The sequence below is a fragment of the Heterocephalus glaber genome, unplaced genomic scaffold (genome assembly GCF_053883595.1).
Source record: "Heterocephalus glaber isolate CG9 unplaced genomic scaffold, H.glaber_assembly_v1.0 deba00001504, whole genome shotgun sequence".
In the NCBI taxonomy this organism is placed as follows: domain Eukaryota; kingdom Metazoa; phylum Chordata; class Mammalia; order Rodentia; family Bathyergidae; genus Heterocephalus; species Heterocephalus glaber.
The window spans coordinates 70,891,024-70,910,726 of NW_028258324.1; the positions used below are offsets into that span (position 1 = coordinate 70,891,024).

Below are 19,703 nucleotides of genomic sequence, written 5' to 3' on the forward strand. Positions count from 1 at the left end.
TGGCCGACCATCTGCGAGAAGTGCTAGCAGAAGAGCCGGGCAGGCAGAGGCATCTACAGCAGAGGATCTTCAGGGTCCCGCCTGCTCAAAGAAATCCACACCGACCCACACTCTTGCCAAGGCTGCACACACTGTCTTCAGAAACCAGAAAGGTCAACAAGGAACAGGAAGGCTTACCTTGACAGTGGATGTTACAAAACTACTTCCGTGAATTTTAGGAACAGGGGAGCCTGTTCCCTGGGAGACCTGAGAAGCCGTGGAGAGCTTGTTTGTAGGACTTCCTAATAAACAAGGCAGACATAAAAATTAAGTATAAACAAAGTAAGATTTACAAAATGTAGTTTTAAGCCCTTTCCACCACCTCTCCCTCTATCCCACTACTTATTTTTCTTTTGTGTGTATGTATAGTGCTGGGGATTAAACACAAGGCCTTTGTACTAAACTACTTCCCCAATTCTTTTTTTTTTTTTTTTTTTTAAAAAAAAGGTCTCGGGGCTGGGGATTTAGCTCAGTGGTTCCAGCACCTGCCTCGCAAGCACAAGGTCCTGAGTTCGATCCCCAGTATGAAAAAAAAAAAGGTCTTGTGCTAAGTTGCTCAGGCTGGGCTCAAACTTGCAATTCTCCTGCCTCACCCTCCCACAGTGCTGGGATTATAGGCATGAGCCACCATGCCTGGCTTTCTTTTTCCTTTTTAAGGATTGAAAATTTACAACCCTGAAATACTATAAAAAAAAAAAAACCCTGGAGGACTCATCCCTAGAAAATTAAGGGTAAGAAGCTAGTAAGGACAAGCTGAGGAAAAGTATACATTATATATTCTACTCCCTGCAGAAGAAGAGGTATATAACATAATGCTTTTTGCTCGTTCTACAAATGGGCCAGAATGTGTGCATTCAAGTGAATGCCAGCTCCTGCAAAGTAGCTTCACTAGAAGGTTATCCTATGCCAAAATGGCGCCCAGGTTAAATGTTTTACACCTATCTGCACAACTTCTTTTAGGATCTGATAAAAATAAAGTCACATTATCAATAGTCAGTAGTAAGTCAAGACCTAAAATGGTATTCATTCACCTATTCCATCTCCCCAACTTGCCTTTAAAGATTGTGAATGATTCCTAAAACTAATCATCCTCAAGAGACATGCAACTGAATTCAAAAATATGTTCAAAGGCTATTAGCAAAGTCCCCAAAGCAGTATTTTTCTATAGGCGTTCCAGAATTATGACTGTAAAATCCTTAGCTTTTCAAAAAAGCATCAATAGCAACAACAACAAAAACAACTTGGGAAAAGCCCAACGTACATAAACGTATATTAAATCCAATACATTAAAACAAAAAACAAACTCCAGCCAGGGATGGTGGCACAATCCTATAATCTCAGCCTTCGGGAGGCTGAGGTATGGAAATTGCCACCAGTTTGAGACTAGCCTGTGCTATGTAGTTCTAGGCCAACCTAAACTACATAGCAAGACCCTGTCTCAAAAAAGACAAGAAAAAAATACATCACAACGAAACAAAACATTATTACCTTATAATCACTGTTTTTATTTTGTTTCATTTCTCCTAATTGGGGAAGTTTATACTTGGGAACATGCGCTTAAATATATGTTAAGTAAAGGGAATAAAAAAAAATAATATTAGTGAAAGAACAACCCCCCAAAAAAAGCACTACAGTTAGATGGGATTATCTTATTTGGGGGAAAGTAAGTATCATGCTGTTTGGTGAGAAATGTGTATGGCCTACAAAGCTATCATCACACCAAAGGCTTAACTTGCAAATGTTAGTCATCACATTACTTGCAGGCTCCAAAACAAGAATTTCATTTCTAAATGAAAAGAAAATTAGTTATGGTTCACTATTAATTCTTAAAAATATAACTTTTACAAAGACTACATCTTCCCTCAGAGAAACAGTATTAATGTTATTTTTATATATTCTTATTTACAGATGGAGATTTCATTCTACTTGATGCTCCTAAGTCATACTAGGATTTCATCTTTAACAAGAGTGTTCAAATGCACAAATCCTGACCATATACATACCTGTGCTTGCAGTGGAGGCTCCCATAACCTGCCCGGGCTTATCCATGATAACATAAGGGTTGTTCAGAACAGAGCTGGCAGTGCCCTGCTTCACATGGACTGGAGTGGAAGTTGGGGTTCGAGGCAATGGTGATGGACTTGGAGTTGATATTGGGGAACCTTTGTCAATTAAAGAGAGAAGAGAAACAAAACACACATATTCAACTCATCTAAGATGCTCAAGTCGCAAGTGGCGGCCCAGGCCTGCAATCCCAGCACTCTGGGAGGCTGAGGCACGAAGACCACAAGTTCAAGTCCAGCCTGGGCAACTCAGTGAGACCTGTCTCAAAATAAAAAAGACTGAAGATACAGCTCAGTGGAAAGGCCCTGGGTTCAACCCCCAGTAGTGCGAAAGAAAGAAAGAGAGAGAGAGAGAGAGAGAGAGAGAGAGAGAGAGAGAGAGAGAGAGGAGAGAGAAGGGAGCTGAAGACAAAGGCTGCAAGTCAGAAGAAGGAATGGAATGAGGCTGAGTGAGCAGCAACAGCAGCGGTATAGGTGAGGCCAGGGAGGTGAGTGCTTCACTCTGCATCCTAATCTGTGAAACATCACCAGCAGCAGCATCGCTGCAAACTCATCAGAAGGAGAGTCCAAGGTCCAAACCAGGCCTTCTCAGTGTACATCTGCATGTTAACAAGATCCCCTCTTATGCAAAGTGAAGTTTAAAAAGTAGTGCTTTGCTTAACAGTGTGGAACTGCTGTATCCTGGCATAAAAAAACCTCTTAAGGTTGTAATACCAGTTATACGCAGACACTAAAATTAGGGAGAGGGCCAGGGATTTAGCTCAGTGGTTTCACTGCCTACTGCGCAAGCCCAACGACCCGAGTTCAATGCCTGGTACCAAAAAAACCCCACAAAAACCAAAAAAACTAGAATTAGGGAGAAAATTAGTAAGTGAACTTCAGATTTAGCAAACTGATGTTTTGATATTTGCAATGCATTCCAAATAGGAAAACTGAAATCCATCTACTCAAGACAAATGTCTCTATTAATACTATGTCACGGCCACAATCCAGAAAGACTCACATTCTCACAAGTTATCTCTAGGGTTACACATTTTGATGGCCTTACTGATCAAATGTGTCACCTGCATATTTCTCTGAACTTCAAACTCACTTCTATATTTACCTATTCCCTCTCTGAAGCAGTAAGTTCCAAAACAGTAACTGGTAGGTAAAATTACACTCTGCCTTTTATCAAGATCTGGACCATGTTCCTGCTTTGTTGTTCACTTTTAGCAGCAAAAACTCCTGTTTTCCTCCTTCATTTAAGCACTGTACTAAGTATTCCCCTGCCTAGATGTTCTCAATTGCCTCCTCACTCATCTTTTCTAAAGTACAGCCAAAACCACAGTGTGTTCCTATTAAGTCTACTTAACATAAACACGAATCTGTCCGAAGGCAAAGGACAACCTTACTATAATGAAAAGGAAGCATTAGAGAGAATAAAAAATATTTCAATTCCAACCTTTATTTTTTGAGTCAAGGTCTCGCTATGTAGTTCAGACTGGCCTTGAACCAACTATGTAGCCCAGGCTGGCCTCGAACTGTGAAAATCTTCCTGCCTCAGCCTCACAAGTGCTGGAATTACAGGTGTGTGCCACCATGCCCAGCAATTCCAACCTTTTAAAGCTTAACTCCATGCCAAAAAGCCTCTCAAGAATCCCTACACTTATTTCCTAACTTAGTTTCAGCCATATATACCAGCAAAAAATTGGCCTTTGCTGATTCTAGGAGATTAAAAAGTCTGACCATTTTGGGTCTCATTTCTTCACCCCACTCAAAAACTCCACATGAATGAGTTGTGGTTTTTGTTGTGACAGCTTTGCCAATCGATGGTGATTAAGTCTTTCTGATAAACATTGCTAAGAACTTCACTCCAACAATTCTAATCTCCAGTCAACGTGACACACATCTTCTGCATACCTGAGACAATCTTGCAGCTCATGGTAATGGGCTGGAAGGATTTTCCAGGTGACTCAGGATTAGGAATCTGACTTTGTGGTACAATTTTGCAGCTTGATGCTATTGGCTGGAAAGCTGAATTGCCATGAGAACAAAAGGTAACTTTCTGGGACGCTGTCACTTTAGTGGGTGTTCTTTCCAATGAAGATGGCAAAGAATAAAATGTAGTGTGTCTCTCAGCTTCCGTGCTGGCTGGGAATCCTGTTTGGAATTTAATGAGCATATGATAGGTCATCAATTACTTTGAAATAATAAAACCTTACCATATGGGAAAAGAGTAAAAATATTACTATATTATTCACTATTATTTCAATACCTATTTAAACCAATTACAGGTTGTAAAATAATCAGTTACCTTTTCTTATTTTTTTGGTGGGAAGTAAATATGCTTAGAATCCTATTTAGTTAAAATGCCTCTAAGAAATTAGAAAACATTAGGCCGGGGATTTAGCTCAGTGGTGCCACCACCTGCCTTGCAAGCACAAGGTCCCTAGTTAGGTCCCCAGTTTGATCCCCGGTACCAAAAAAAAAGAAAACATTAACTATAAACCATTTACAGTATAAAAATAACCCAAGTTCATTGTGTTCTTCAGTTCTTAATACACGAATCAAAAACCTAGAGTAGAAAAACTCAGAAACCATTTGTTTAATCTACTGACATTCTAACTCATTAAATGGTCATAAAGAGGATGCAACTGCAATATAGAGAAATAAAGATGAGAGTCTATAAAAGAACTAAATTATTATCACATTAAAGTACATGCTGAGATAAAATTAACACCACTTAGAGTCAATTTATATCTTATATGCTTATATATGTGAACATTTAAATACACATGTATATACTTATTTAATGAAAAAATGCCGTGGCCAAAATACATTTGTTGATGTTGAACATTATTTTCAATACAATTATATTTAACACTCAATTCTCCTGCTCACAGAAGTAGAGACTGAACCATAAAATCTCCAGCAAAGGATAAATATCTAGAGTTTTTTTAGTTGGGTGTGGTGGCACATGCCTGTAGTATCAGTTACTCAAGAGGCTGAGGCAGAAAGATTGCAAGTTCAAAGGCCAGCCTGGGCAACTCAAGATCCTGTCTCAAAACAAACAAAAAAAAGGGCTAGGATATAGCTCAGTGGTAGGGCACCCCTTGATTCAATCCTCATTACTGAACAACAACAACAAACAAAAAACTTAATGCTTTTTAGTGATGTCTGCATTTTATAAAATGTCAGCAGAACTCTATGGGAAAAGAAGTTTCTGAGAAAAGCACAAAATTTGCTATTGTGATAATAGAACTGTGAGGTAGAGGCAGCATGCCTATTGATGAAAAATTTATTTTCCATATACTTGAAGCAGCTGAAGGCAAACTACTATGCTAATGAGGAAAACACCCCCAGAGAATGACTCCACACAAGCAAAACGCTACATTACCTTTCTCCACAGAGGCATCAGGAACTGGTTCGAGGGACTGCTTTATTGGTGAAGAAGCCTTCACTGGGGCTGGAATGGTCAAAGGTAAAGGTGGAGGGGCATCAGAAACATCTGACTCAGAGGACTGATGGTAAACGGAGTCTTCTCCGAGAGAGTGCCGGTGGAGTTCGACATCCACTACCTGCACAATCAGGTGACAATCGGCGTGTGAGTCCAGCAGCAATGTCCCACCCCAGAATATGATTTCTTTTTTTTTTCGGTACCAGGGATTGAACTCGGGTCCTTGCGCTTGCAAGGCCGGTGACAGAACCATGGGCTAAATCCTCGGCCCTGGAACATGATTTCTAATCACACCTTAAGCTAAGCTCAGGATGAGGAACTGAGGATAATCCTGGAGCACAATCCAACCTGGCTTAGTGGACATGCAATCTATCTCAGATGCCTTTAAATCCTTGTGTGGCTGCCTTTCTCATTTGTGAGTCTCAATGAAATGTCACCCTCTCAGGGGCCCTTCTCTAATTACCTTAAGAAACAACTGTGCTCCCCTGGCTACTATCTTCTTCACAGGACTTACTGGTAACTGAAAATCATTTATTTATTTATTTTTTTGGTACCGCGGATTGAACTCAGGACCTTGTGCTTGCAAGGCAGGCGGCGGCACCACTGAGCTAAATCCCCAGCTTTACTTTTTTATTGGTGGTGCTTGGGATCAAACTTAGGGCCTGTGTACACTAAGAAAGCGCTCTGCCATGGCATTACAGCCCACTCTTATTTGCTTTTATGTTTGCTGCCTACTCTCCACATTTTCAAAACCATCAAGAATGTAACTTTCTGAGGGTAGAAGCCACCTTGTTCATCTCTGTACTTCCCAACACCCTGACCAGTGCATAGCACGGAGGTGTTCAGTAAGTATCTTCTCATAAGGACACAGCTCATTTCTTCAGATAGAGTAAGCGTTAACTAGCTATCTATTGCTGATATTATATCATGAATATAAAAGAGAAAAGGGAGTGTAAAGTTGGAGGTCTCACATATCCTGCTTTCAACACTTAATACAAAGCCATAGGAATCAGAGTGTGAAATGGTAGACAGACCCCTAACCAATGGAACAGAATAAACCTTCACATGTACGGCCAAATGACCTCCCACAAGGGGGCCAAGGCCATCCAATAACAGGAAGGACAGTGTTTTCAAGAAATTGGTGCCCGTAGACAGGTGTGGTGGCACATGCCTGTAATCCCTGCACTTGGGAGGCTGAGGCAGGAGGATCGATGCAAGTTCGAGGCCAGCCTGGGCTACATAGCGAGACCTTATTTCAAAAAAACAAAGCCAAAACCAAAACCAAAAACACAAAAACATACACTAGAGGAAAGTTAGTCTCTTTAATAAATGGTGGTCTCATGTTTAAACAGAAACAATACACTGGAAGACAAAACAAGTACAACTCTTGAAGACATAGGCACAGGCAAAGACTTTCTGAACAGAACCCCAATGGCACAAGAAATAATGCCAAGAATCAACAAATAGGATCATGCCAAATTTAAAAACTTCTATACAGCAAAGAAAGAATTAACGAAGTGAAGAGATAGTCTACAGAATGGGAAAATTGTTTTTGCCAGCTATTCCATGGACAGAGGACTAACATCAAGAATATATAAAAAAAAGGGCCGGGGATTTAGCTTAGTGGTTCCAGCACCTACCTTGCAAGCCCAAGGTCTCAAGTTCAATACCCGGTACCAAAAAAAAAAAAAAGAATATATAAAAAACTAAAAAAAAAAACCCAAAACCTAGACCCTCCCCAAAAAAGATCCAATCAAAAAAAGTGGAACCAAAATGAAAAGACACTTCTCAGAAGACATATAAATTTTTAAATACATTTTAAAAATGCTAATCATCACTGGCCACCAGAGAAATGTAAATTAAAACTACAAGATACTATCTTACCCCAGAAAGAATGGTTACCATCAAAAAGTCTAATAACAACAAATGCTGGTGAGTATATGGGGAAAAAGGGACTCTACTAAATTGTTGGTGAGATATAAGCTAGTATAAATACTATGGCGATCAGTGTGGAGATTCCGCAAAAAACTAAAAATAGGAATTCCATTTGACCCAGTTATCCCCCTTCTAGACAGCTTCCTGAAAGAGTTCATCCTTTTAGAGGGATACATATATACCTATGTTTATAGCAGCACAATTTATAATAGCTAGTCTTGGAAACAGCATGTATGTCCATTAACAGATGAATGGATAAGGAAGATACAGTATTTACAAACTATAAAGATAAACTTGAGGCATTCATAGGTGAATGAATGCAACTTGCGAACATAATATTAAATGAAATAAGTCAGAAACAAAGGCTCCAATATCACATAGTTTCTCTTATATGAGAAACATGTAACACACACACACACACACACACACACACACACACACACACACACACGGCAAAACAGGAGATAAATAAGTTCAAATACTTCCCCAAATATAAATTCCATCATTTTAAAGATATTTCAATACATATGCTAATTAGTTTCATTTATACTACTAGTTTATCTTAGTATGTTCAAAAGAAAGTTGGGTCATTATCTTTTTTGGGGATAAGAATCTTTTTGGTTTATGCTCTGTACTCAGAGTAACTAGTACAAAGATAATCATACACAATGTAATAACTATTGTTATTCTCTTATTATGAACTTTTGTTTCACAAAATAAAAAAAAGGAAGGAAATTCTCACATACAATATGGATGAATCTTGAGATTACGCTAAATACAATAAAGTAATCACAAAAACTATTATTATATGATTCCATTTATATAAGTTACCTAGAACAGCCAAATTCACAAGGACAGAAAGCAGTACAATGGTTTCCGGACCCAAGGGAGAGGGAAGAATGGGAACTGTTTAGTAGGTGTGGCTTTTCAGTTTTGCAAGATAAAAACAATTCAAGATATAGACTATGCTGATGGTTCATAACAATATGAATGCACTTAATGGCACTGAACCATACTGAAAAATGGTTAAGATGATATATTTTATTATGTTTTTTAACTACAACTGAAAAGATCAACTGAACACTCACCCCCTGCCAATGCAGACCAACTTTAACCTGCCCAAAGGAGAAATACCTACCGTCTCTGCGCCAAGCGTCTGCAAGCCAGTGTAGGTCCTATCCAGCTACGGGAGACAGAGGGGAGAGGGTCAGATCTCACTGTGCTTAGTTACAAACCTTAGGACACAATCTTATCTCAAACTCCTTTCACCACAAGTCCTTTTTTTTTTTTTTAGTATATGTGCAGGCAAAGCAAGCACAAGTCTTTTTTTTTTTAACCACACAGGATCTACTTTATCATGATATAAATTATAAATTTATTACTTCAATAAAAATCCTCAACTTTCAGGGGAAATTAAATAAAATAAAAACTATAGACATATAGCTATTATATTTTTATAAATTCTATACTTCTGTAGACCTAAGGACTATCTAAAAAAGGAAATTTTACACAAAAAGGTGATTACTACAGCATTATTTATACCAGTAAATATAAATATAAATGTCCAGCAAAGAGGAACACTTAAGTAAACAATGGATCATCATTTTGTGAAGTATTACGGAACCACAAAGGTGAATTTACAAAATTCTGTACAGAGCTAGACCTGGTAGCACACATCTGTAATCCCAGCACTTGGGAGGCTGAGGTAGGAGGATTCCCAAGATTTTGAGGCCAACCCGAGCTACACAGTGAGTTCAAGACCAGCCTGAACTACACTGCAAGACCCTGTCTCACAAAACTAAAACAAAAAAAAAAAACCTGAAAAGCTATTTTAAATGACAAGCTAGGGCTGGGGATTTAGCTCAGTGGTTCTGGCGCTTGCCGCACAAGCGCAAGGTCCTGAGTTCAATCCCCGCTACCAAAAACAAAAAAACAAAAAACAAAAAAAAAAACCCCTCAAAAATGACAGGCTATAAAAATACACAATTGGGGGCCAGGAATTTGGCTCAGTGGTTCTGCCGCCTGCCTTGCAAGCCTGAGGTCCCAAGTTCAATCCCCAGTACCAAAAATAAAAATTTTTAAAAATACACAATTGGATTTGACAACATACATATAAACTTAGGTATAGTTACTAAGCACTACTGAAAAACATAAATGAAAATGTAGGTAGTATAGGCAATGCTACTTACTTCAAATACATTAGTGTCATGAAAGTTTCTTTGAGGAAAGTAGTATAAACAGGAAATACTAGTAATATAAACAAAAAGGAGTTTATAATTACATGGAAAAAGGCTACTGTGCTTCAATTTATATCCTACCACTAAAAAAAGAATTTGTGATAGCTTATCAATATAAAACTGCATACATGCTGGGGGCGTGGTGGCGAATGCCTATGATCCCAGCCCTTGGGAGGCTGAGGGCAGCCTGAACTACATAGTGAGACCCTACCTCAAAACAACCAAAAAAATTTACAAAAAAAAATGCACATGAAGACTGATTAAAAAAAGCATGATTAAGTTGGGTAGAAAGGAAAGGAAAGATAGAAGGAAAAACTGATGAAGCCTGGGTAGATTGGCAAATTCACAGTTTTAAAGGCCTGTAAGGAGTAGATGTCAAGTCTGTCTGAGTTCCTGAAAGGGCAGCTCAATCAATCAGAAATGAGACTGTATGCTCAGAGATTATAAAAAGCAACACAGCATGATTAACAGTATTTCCATGGAAGAGATTTGGATTTTTCATATTTAAACCTTAGCCAGGAGTACGACCGTAAAAAAGATATGAGCAGTTTTAGATTACATCCATGTTCCTATTCTCTAGAACATAGAAATACTGTAACAGTTTCTCTGTAATCTGTACTGATGTTTTACTCTTCTGACCAGATATGAAGAAAGCCACTGATAAATCACACCTGTTAACAAAATAGCAAGAGGAATGAGAAAACAGAGCACACAAGAAATGTTATAGGAACAGATTTTGCCTAAAGAAATTAGGAAATCAGGAGAGACATGAAAGATATCACAAAAATTCTTTTGAAGTACGGTCTTGTATTATTTCAGAGAATGAAATAATAGGAGAATGAGATCAAGATTTTTTTCAAAAGCAGTTTTAGGTAATTATAAAAGAACCTTCTAGAGTTTATTTACTAAAAAGTTTATGGAAAGTGCTGTGATGGTGATGAGTTAGGAAAGGTTCAGTGACTACAGGGTCACACATTTTCACACAATCTGGGAACTTGTAAATTGTACATAACTGTCAACACAGAGAGTACTTTACATTTCATTACATTTGATAGTGTCAAATACACATTATTTTATATTACAAAATTTTAAAGTATGGAGATCACTATGGGCTTAAATAGCCAAGAAGTTACAGAGGAGCGTGAAGAATAGAAAGGATTTAAACAAAATTCAAGGATGGGAAGAGCATTTAAAAAGACACAGGGAAGGGCCAGGGATTTAGCTCAGTGGTGACGACACCTGCCTTGCAAATGCAAGGTCCAGAGTTCGATCCCTGGTATCAAAAAAAACCCAAAAAACCAAAACGACACAGGGAAGAAGGGCCAAGGCATTTTCAAGACATCAACAGGCAGATATGGCTGGAGTAAGATGCTAATGCAGCAAACCACTGTGAGACAATGGAAGGGAAGTGTGCTGTGTCAAATCAAGAAGAACTCTGAATAGGCAGGGGAGTCTGAACTTCAATAGTGGGATTTCAATTAAGTTTTCTGAAAGAATAGTAACAGTGGTTTTGCTGTTTTAGCTAGATTGGTCTGATGGAGTACAGAATGGACTGAAGGGAAAGGAGATAAACTAAAGTCAGGAGAAAAGAGGACAGCAGACTAGCAATAGTGGGAATGTAAGAAAGATTACTTAGAAAGAATAATGCCTTCAACCAAACATTCAGAACAAAGGAGGAGGAATCAAAGATGGCTCTGAGAACTAACACAGACACAACAGGGAAAATGTTAGGCACATGAAAATAAAGACCCTTCGGCCGATACAGGCATTTAAAGTCTTGGGGTCAATATACAACAAAACGTTAGTTATATTTCCTAGTAAAACTGGCTAAGAAGTACTTGTCACTTAAAACACCACTCAAATAAAGAACTATGTAAACAACTCCCTTTATGTAGGGATTAGGTTGGGCTCACCAAAGCTTAAATTGGTGTGTGCAGCGATTAAGATAAAAAGAAAGTAAAACTGTATTTCAGATCTTCAGAGGAAAGGAACAGTGTTCTGCCCTTCTGAGCCAAGTGTCTGCATGCTCTTTAATTGATTTCCATTCTTCTCTCAGGTCATAAGGCAATCTAGTCTTAGAGTAATCTCTAGAGAAGCACACCAACATCAAGTTAAGCAGGACTGTCTACTGCTAAAGGAGGGAAATTCTCATCATGTCTCAGGGTTGAAAGAGGCACAGCTGTAGGACAAAAGCAATGAAAAAGGAATTCTACAGATGTACTTGGCTTTATTTAGTTCACTTTTGGAAGCCATTAACGGGAACAATGTGATAAATCACAAAGTAAGGGTGCATACGGTATTATCAGTAGGACAAGTGTAATATTAGAATAGCACATATATAGAAAATTTATGGTCTTAGTCACTTTCCACTTTGCTGGGACAATATACTCAAAACCCACAACCTAAAGGAGAGGTTAATTTTTGGCTCATGTTTACAGTCTATGACTGGCAGGGTCCAAGGCAGGGCAGTATGGCAGAGGGGCCTGGCAGAGGAGAAGCTGCTCATGTCATGGTGGCTGGGAAGCAGTCTCAAGGGAGGAGCCCAAGGGAGTTACAACCTTCCAGGCCACACCTAGTGACCTGATCTTCCAACCAGGCCCGACCTCCTAATAACAAGTCAGCTACAATGCCCCTATAATCTAATCACCTTCCAAGGTCCGGCCTATGATCACATGAGGCTTTGGGGAGACGGCTAGATATAAACCATAACATTTTGCCCCTGGCTCCCAAAAAGCTCATGCACATCTCTTTATGCAAAATGCATTAAGCACATCTCTAAGAGTTGCCAAAGTCCTAACAGTTTTAGCACTGCTGAAAAATCCAAGTCCAAAGCCTCCTCTGAGTCTCAAAGCAAACTTAGCTGTGAGTCCCTATAAAAATCAAAAGGAAGTAGGCTGGGGATTTAGCTCAGTGGTTTCGCCGCCTGCTGCGCAAGCGCAAGGACCGGAGTTCGATCCCTGGTACCAAAAAAAAAAAAAAAATCAAAAGGAAGTAAACACTCATTTCTAATAAACAATGGCACAGGATAAACATTCCCATTCCTAAAAAAAAGGAACAGAGTGATAGAAACCAATGGGATGGAAATCCGGCAGGGCAAACATTAAATCCCATAGTTCCATGTCCAGCACCTGGGGCAAGGTGTGGCAAGATGTGAATTCCAAAGGGTTCAAGCGAGTGGCTCTGCCTCTATAGCACTGCAGGTAGATGCAACTCTTGTGGCTTCTCTCTTGGGTAGGTTCTGCTCACTCCTTACGGCTTTCTTTAGATCCTGCTCATTGGTGACCTCTCCACCACTCTTTTTTTTTTTTCGGTATCAGGGATCGAACTCGGAACCATGCATTTGCCAGGCAGGCGGCAGAACCACTGAGCTAAATCCCCGGCCCCTCCACCACACTTTTGACTTCACTCTCACAGCTTCATACATTGCCCTCACAGGGGCATACTGCCTGGCTTTCCAGGTCTTCTGCTGAAATCTGGGAGAGAGTTTCCCTGACTCAACATTCCTATAAAAAACAGCATCTGCATGCCTGTAAAAACAGCATCACATGGATGGCACTAAGATCTGGCACCAGCTCAAGCAGTAGCCAAGCCTGCTTGAATCATTGCTGTAGAGGGCTCTGAGTGCCTGGATGGCTGAGCACTGTGAACTGAATTTGGGGAACAAATCCCCTAGGCAGCCTTTCTCAAGTACAGAGGCTTGGGGTTCTCTTCTCAAAACCAAGTGCTTCACTTTCACAATTTTGACCCTGCCTGAAGGGTAGGGCCTTGCTGGTTCCTCACATGCCCTCAACACATCTTTCCTACTGTCCCCTTGTGAAGTACCTGACTCCTCTTTAATGCTAATCTTTTCAACAAGGAAGCTCTCCTCTACTCCAATTTTGCCTGCCTTTCCTTCTTGGGAAGTTGAACACTTCACATTTTTTTTTTTTTTTTTTGGTACCGGGGATCGAACTTGGGTCCTTGCACTTGCACAGCAGGTGGCAAAACCACTGAGCAAAATCCCTGGCCCTGAACACTTTTCAAATAGGCTTTTTTCTCCTGACTATCAGTATATACATGGATAAAAGCAGCAAGAAGTATCCATGCTACAGCCTGAACACCAGACAGCCTTGAAATTTCCACCACCAGTTTAATTAGTCTATTTCTCCTAATCTCAGTTTACTGTCAGGGCACAAGTAAAAATTTTTTTTGGTACCAGGGATTGAACTCAGGACTTTGCACTTGTTGGGCAGGCAAGGTACCCTGAGCTGCATCCCTGGCCCATAGACAAATTTTCTATCAGAAAATAACACATAGCCTAGAGTCCTTGATCCCAACTGAAACCTCCTGAGCCTAGTCTTCACTGTCTGCACTGCAATCAGCATTTTGGTCTTCTGAGCTCCAACCAGAATCTCCTATCAAGTTTGGCTTATAGCATTCTACAGCTGATTCTCAGTCAGCATCTCCAAACATTTCCAAACTCCTCCGGAAAGTCAGTTCCAGACTTCTAAACCAGATGGTCAAGTAGAGTCACAGTGACAATCTCACTTCTGGTACCAAGATCTGTCTTAGTTACTTTCTTTGTCACTGGAATACAATACCCAACACCCACAACTTAGAGGAGGAAAGGTTTATTCTGGTTTATGTTTATAGTCCATGATTAGCTGATGCCAAGGCGGGACAGAATGACAGAGGGGCATGGCAGAGGAGAAGCTGCCCATGTCACGGTGGCCAGGAAGCAGACTCAAGAGACTCCCAGGAAGGGAGTGATAACCTTCCATGTCATGCCCACAATGACCTGCTTTTCTAATCAGGCCCCACCTTGTACCATCAAGCCAGCTGTAAGACCCCTATATTCCAATTACCTTCCAAATGTTCCACCTATGATCAAATGAGGCTTTAGGGGTCCATCTAGGTATACACCATAACAATGTACAAATGATATAATCTGTATACTATAAAGAGTGTCTAGGGGACTATTTAAAATTTATCTATCTGGGCCGGGGATTTAGCTCAGCGGTTCCAGCGCCTGCCTTAAAAGCTCAAGGTCCCAAGTTCAACCCCGGTACCCAAAAAATAAATAAATAAATAAATAAATAAAATTTATCTGTCTTCCAATTATAAAGAGTTAAATGCTTTTTTTAAAAAAAAAAAAGAGTTAAATGCTTATTATATTAAACTGCAAAAATTAAAAACAAAACCCAGAAAACAGGCAGGGGCAACTGCCCACAATGTCATTACCTCAAACATGTTAGTATTATTTCTTGTTTTTTTACCTTAAAAAAATCATACTTGACCCCATATACAGTTTATACTCTGCTTTCCCCATGTAGAGAAAACTCCTCACAAAATTTAATTTGAAATGACTGTACAATAAACCATGTGGATATAATAACAGTGAAGGATTTCTCATTGAACAAATACAATATACTGCAACCTTGTATGAACTTTATAACTGCCAAAACATATTCACTTCTCTTAATCTTTATAAGTAGGCAATGCTTATTAATTTTACAGAAAAATAGATTAAAATATGAAGATGTTAGCAACTTAGTCCACACAACAGCTTTATGTGGTGATGCGTGATTAAAAAAAAATTCAAGTCTGATAATCTGAACAGTTTGCTCATCTTTAGAGCGCTATCCTCTAAAGTAACTGCCTCCCCAACCTTAAGAGCACATAGCACTAAAGTATAACATGCTCAAAGTGGATCTTCTTCTACTGTCCTCCGCCACTCCCCTCAGAAGGCCCAAGGCTGCCATTTAAAAATAGCTGGTTAAGTGACACTTCATTTCCAGGGAGCAACGTTGTTACAATACCTTCAGGTTATGTATGATGTCTATCCGCTTGTTCTGGCTGTCCTTAAAGTGCACTTGAACTCTCACAGGAAACTCACCCCAGCCTCTTCTGGTCAGGTGAAAAGGAGGCTCTCTAGGGAAAAGCAGATGTTTATACATTCACTCATGTTTGTGCTCTCATCCCAGAGATAAAAAGTATTCTTATAATAGATAAGAAATGCATGTCCTAAAAAATCACTTAGGTTTCCTTATATGACACTAAATCAACATGCTGAATTTTGCTAAAATGCTAAATTATAAAAGAAAAATCCAACTCAAAACTATATTAAACTCCCAATTACTGAATGCTTATAGCTGTCATTTCCATATACAAGGGAGCTAAGATGACTGATGAACATCAAACTACAGAGCCAAAACTCTTGACTGACACCTGACGGGCAGAGGCAACGTGAGGTCTATGTTCCTACCCCCGATGCAAAGACAGATAAATCATCAAAATGCTCAATTGGAAAGTGACAAGTTACTTGAAACTGTCTGCTAAAGGGCTTAAAATAAAGATCATTATGTTCACAATATGATCTTCCCCATATAGTGGCTATGATTTCAGTAAGTAGAAGAGAATGTATGAGAAAGATAACTGGACTAAAGAATTCTTAGTTGTAAAGAGAAATTAATGGGACAAGATTGGCAATATTACTAGTTGTGATGGGTATATGAAGGATCAATATACACATTATGTTTGTATGTGGGTGAAATTTTCCATAATAAAAAGTTTAGAAATTTAAAACTAAAGACATATGATTTCAGTAAGGGCAGAGTTCAAGAGCACAACCTGAGAAAAGTTAACAGATCTGAGTTAAAAAGCACAGAACCAGGAGCTACAAGAAAAGCCCAAGACATGAAAATCCTCACTATGACAGCAGCCTAGAAAGCGAAGAAAGCAACACTGTGTTACAAGCTAGAGAGAAAAGAAAGCAAAGCAAACCAGGATGGAAGAAGCCAGCTGATGACAGTAGAAATTCAGGCTTGGGGTCAATGAGAAGGTAGACCAGGAAGAATCTGAAAAGGGATCCATTGCCAAAAACACAGGGGGCCTACAGGCATGGTGGAATAAAGAGTAATTAATGGAAATTCTATAGGTGGCAAGTCTGGTCACTTAAATTCCAGTGAAGGTAAAAGGATAGTCTAAACTCACTTCATAATATGGCTCAATGGCTAACTTTCAGTGAACAGACAGGAAGGACTGCAGCCAGGAAGGACACAAACAAATAGCACAAAGTAAGGAAACGGGAACAATGCTTTTTTAACAGGAAATTTCTCCATAACCGTATTTTTGGAAGCAGAAAGAAATCTACCAACAGAGAAGCAATTCTGTAAACCAAACGATGTTATTGAACACAAAAAAGTTCTGCCTGCCCTGAACAGAATTCTGTATTTCTAGATTCCTCACAGAAAATGAAATGTATCAATGACCAAGAAGCAAAAAATCACAAGAACCCAGAGCTTAAAAAAAAAGAGAAATAGAGAATGGAATACAACTTCCTCTTCAACTCATTGATTAAAATGGCCAACCAGTCTTTCGAGATGACTTGCAGTGACCTGAATTCACCACTTACTGATTTGGGAATAGCTGTTATAAAAACACTTCCTCTACCTCCTGCATGACAATTCTTGATATGACATTTAGAATCACAAAAAATAAATTATTTCTCCACATGAAAGACCTTCAAGAGAACTAAAATACTAAACTAAGCTTTTCCAGGATAAACATCTCTGAGCAGCACTCACAGTGTCTCCTTGACCCAAACACTGATTGAAGGTCTATGGATCTATTAACTTACCTAATCCTTACAACCACACTGAACTGTACCTTTTGAGATGCAGTGAATTGGCATAACGAACTTTCCAATTGAATAAGTGGACAACCAGGATTCAAACTCAAGCAATAGGCTGCAGGTGCCATGTTTTCAACACTGGGCCAGCCCAGGTCCCAGTGACAGCAGATCTTACTACACAGACCTCCCTCCTTCCTATGTACAGTGTAGCCTGCTACTGCCCAACTGGTGCAGGACACAGCATGTCTACTTGATGTCTAGCAAGGCAGCTTAAAACTGCATTATGATACTAACTTATAGGGATGGGGAAGGGGACATTGCCAGAACCTCTGCAGTGGGTCCTGGCCTCCTATGAGCCACTATAGTGCAAGGTGAATTAAAGAATAAAGACAGGAAACTAGTTAGAGTGAAGCAGTCTTGGGACCTGATTAGTATTGCTTTAGGCAGCAAACACAAAGGCCCCCAAGCGCATCCAGTATTTATCCAATACAATCATGGGAAGGAGTAGGGAGCCATGTATACTTTGAAGGCATCTAGTGAAATATTGCCAAACACCTGGATGATGGTGCCAGGCAGGGCTGTCAGGGAGTAAGCACAATGCTTATCTTGCTTGGGACCAGGTGCATTTAGCAGGCAACCCATCGGGTCAGTGAGAAGCCATAAATCAGGGGAAAGGATTTTAATTGGGGTCACACTGACCTCAGCTGTACATAACTCTGCAGATCCCTGCCACTTCAGGCCAGGGCCTGGGTTTCCATGGTAGCCATTGGGGGATGGGCTATACTCGCCCAGTCTGCCAACTGACATGCCCATTTGAGTCATGTAGAGCTTTGGTCTGACTCCTGATATAAAACAATATAGCAGAATTATGGAAAGCAAGAAGCAGGTGCCACTCATAGCCCTCTAGTACTGGACAGGGATGTCTGCTACACTAAGTAATTAGTTTTTACTTTCTGATTCTTCGAAAATTTAAAATTACACATGTGGATCAGAACACATTTTTATTGGACAGTGCTGCTCTAGAGAGTTCCTACATTTGAGCTAAATGCGAACAGACACACATATTCCAACAAGTGTCACAGGATATTACCTGGGGACCTAGGCCACTCTAACCTCACATGCAAGGCCAAGAGGACTCCATTAAACTTCTCAAAGGCCCAGGCCCTTGTGTTCTTCATCTTTGCAATCCCAGCATCAACCCCTGAATCTAGCACATATTCAGTGACTATCTTGTGCCTAAAAGCAAAATTTGCAACCACAGCTTTTAGGAACTTGGCTAAGGGTGGTCATGACAACTAAACCACGTATGTAAAAGATGCTTTTATGCAGAATCTACCCCTGTTCATCAGATAACGTGGTAAGAAGATTCAAAGGGCGTGAGAAAAACATTTGCACTCTGATCCAAAAGTGAGATTAACGCCACGTTTCAAGGCAGCAGCAACAGCCCTCTCCTATTCATCAATTTAATTTTGACATTCAACACAGGAAACAGCTTTGGAGTCCTGTAAAGAACATAGAGTTATAATTAAACCTAGGTCACATGTTAATAGTTCTATCCTACTTTATAATGGCCACACCATATCTGGAGTATTAAGTTCAACTCTAAGAAGAATATTTTAAGAGGAATACAGTAACTGGAAGACTATATATTCCAAATGGCAAAGGAGCCGAAGTCATACGAGCAATGACTGAAACATCTATAGGTATTCATTTTGGAGACAAGAAGACCCAACAAATGCTTTCGAATATCTTAACAGCCATTATATGGAAAAGGTATTTCAATAATTCTCAGTTGTGTCACACGCATAGGAGAGCTTACTGCTTAGGAGTAAGAGGAAGTTTGAACTCTGCTCAATTTAATTAAAAACTTCCAGACAAACATGGGAAGGATTGCCTATAACGGAATGGCCCATTTCATGAAATTAAATGATTTATTCAGCATCAAGACCACGAAATAAACATTTACTTGATGCCAGAAACTATGCTAGACCCTGGGGACAGTGAGACAAATAAAACAAGGTCCTAAGCATCAAGAAACTCAAGGTCTTGGGCCCGGGATTTAGCTCAGTGGTGCCACCGCCTGCCTCCAAAGTGCAAGGTCCCAAGTTCGATCCCTGGGTACCAAAAAAAAAAAAAAAAGCAGCTCAAGGTCTATTAAGAGAGACATATATGTAAACCATTAAGTATAATAGCTCAGTGTGGCTGCACACGCCTTCAGTCTCAGCTACTCAGGAGGCTGAGGCAGTAGGATTCCAAGTTCAAGGCCAGCCTGTCAACTTGCCAAGACCTTGTCACAAAACAAAATAAAATAAAAGCTAGGAATGTACCTTGGTCATAAAGTGCTTGCACAAGTTTCTGAGTACCACAAGAAAGACTAA

General features: G+C 39.7%; 1 protein-coding gene across 6 annotated transcripts in view; it reads right to left on the minus strand.

Annotated features, from left to right (window-relative positions):
* Yeats2 (YEATS domain containing 2) overlaps positions 1-19,703 on the minus strand; it is an 88,465-nt gene that overhangs the window by 35,083 nt on the left and 33,679 nt on the right. For 4 of the 6 annotated variants that reach the window (XM_087186816.1, XM_087186811.1, XM_087186813.1 and 1 more), the window contains exons 8-13: positions 15,512-15,623; positions 8,611-8,659; positions 5,482-5,658; positions 4,005-4,244; positions 2,043-2,201; positions 178-281 (exon numbers count right to left, since the gene is read on the minus strand). In XM_087186816.1, coding sequence (XP_087042942.1) covers positions 178-281; positions 2,043-2,201; positions 4,005-4,244; positions 5,482-5,658; positions 8,611-8,659; positions 15,512-15,623 — 841 coding nt within the window. Of the gene's footprint in view, positions 1-177; positions 282-2,042; positions 2,202-4,004; positions 4,245-5,481; positions 5,663-8,610; positions 8,660-15,511; positions 15,624-19,703 lie in introns of all 6 variants that reach the window. The other 2 variants (XM_087186814.1, XM_087186815.1) reach the window with 2 other exon arrangements.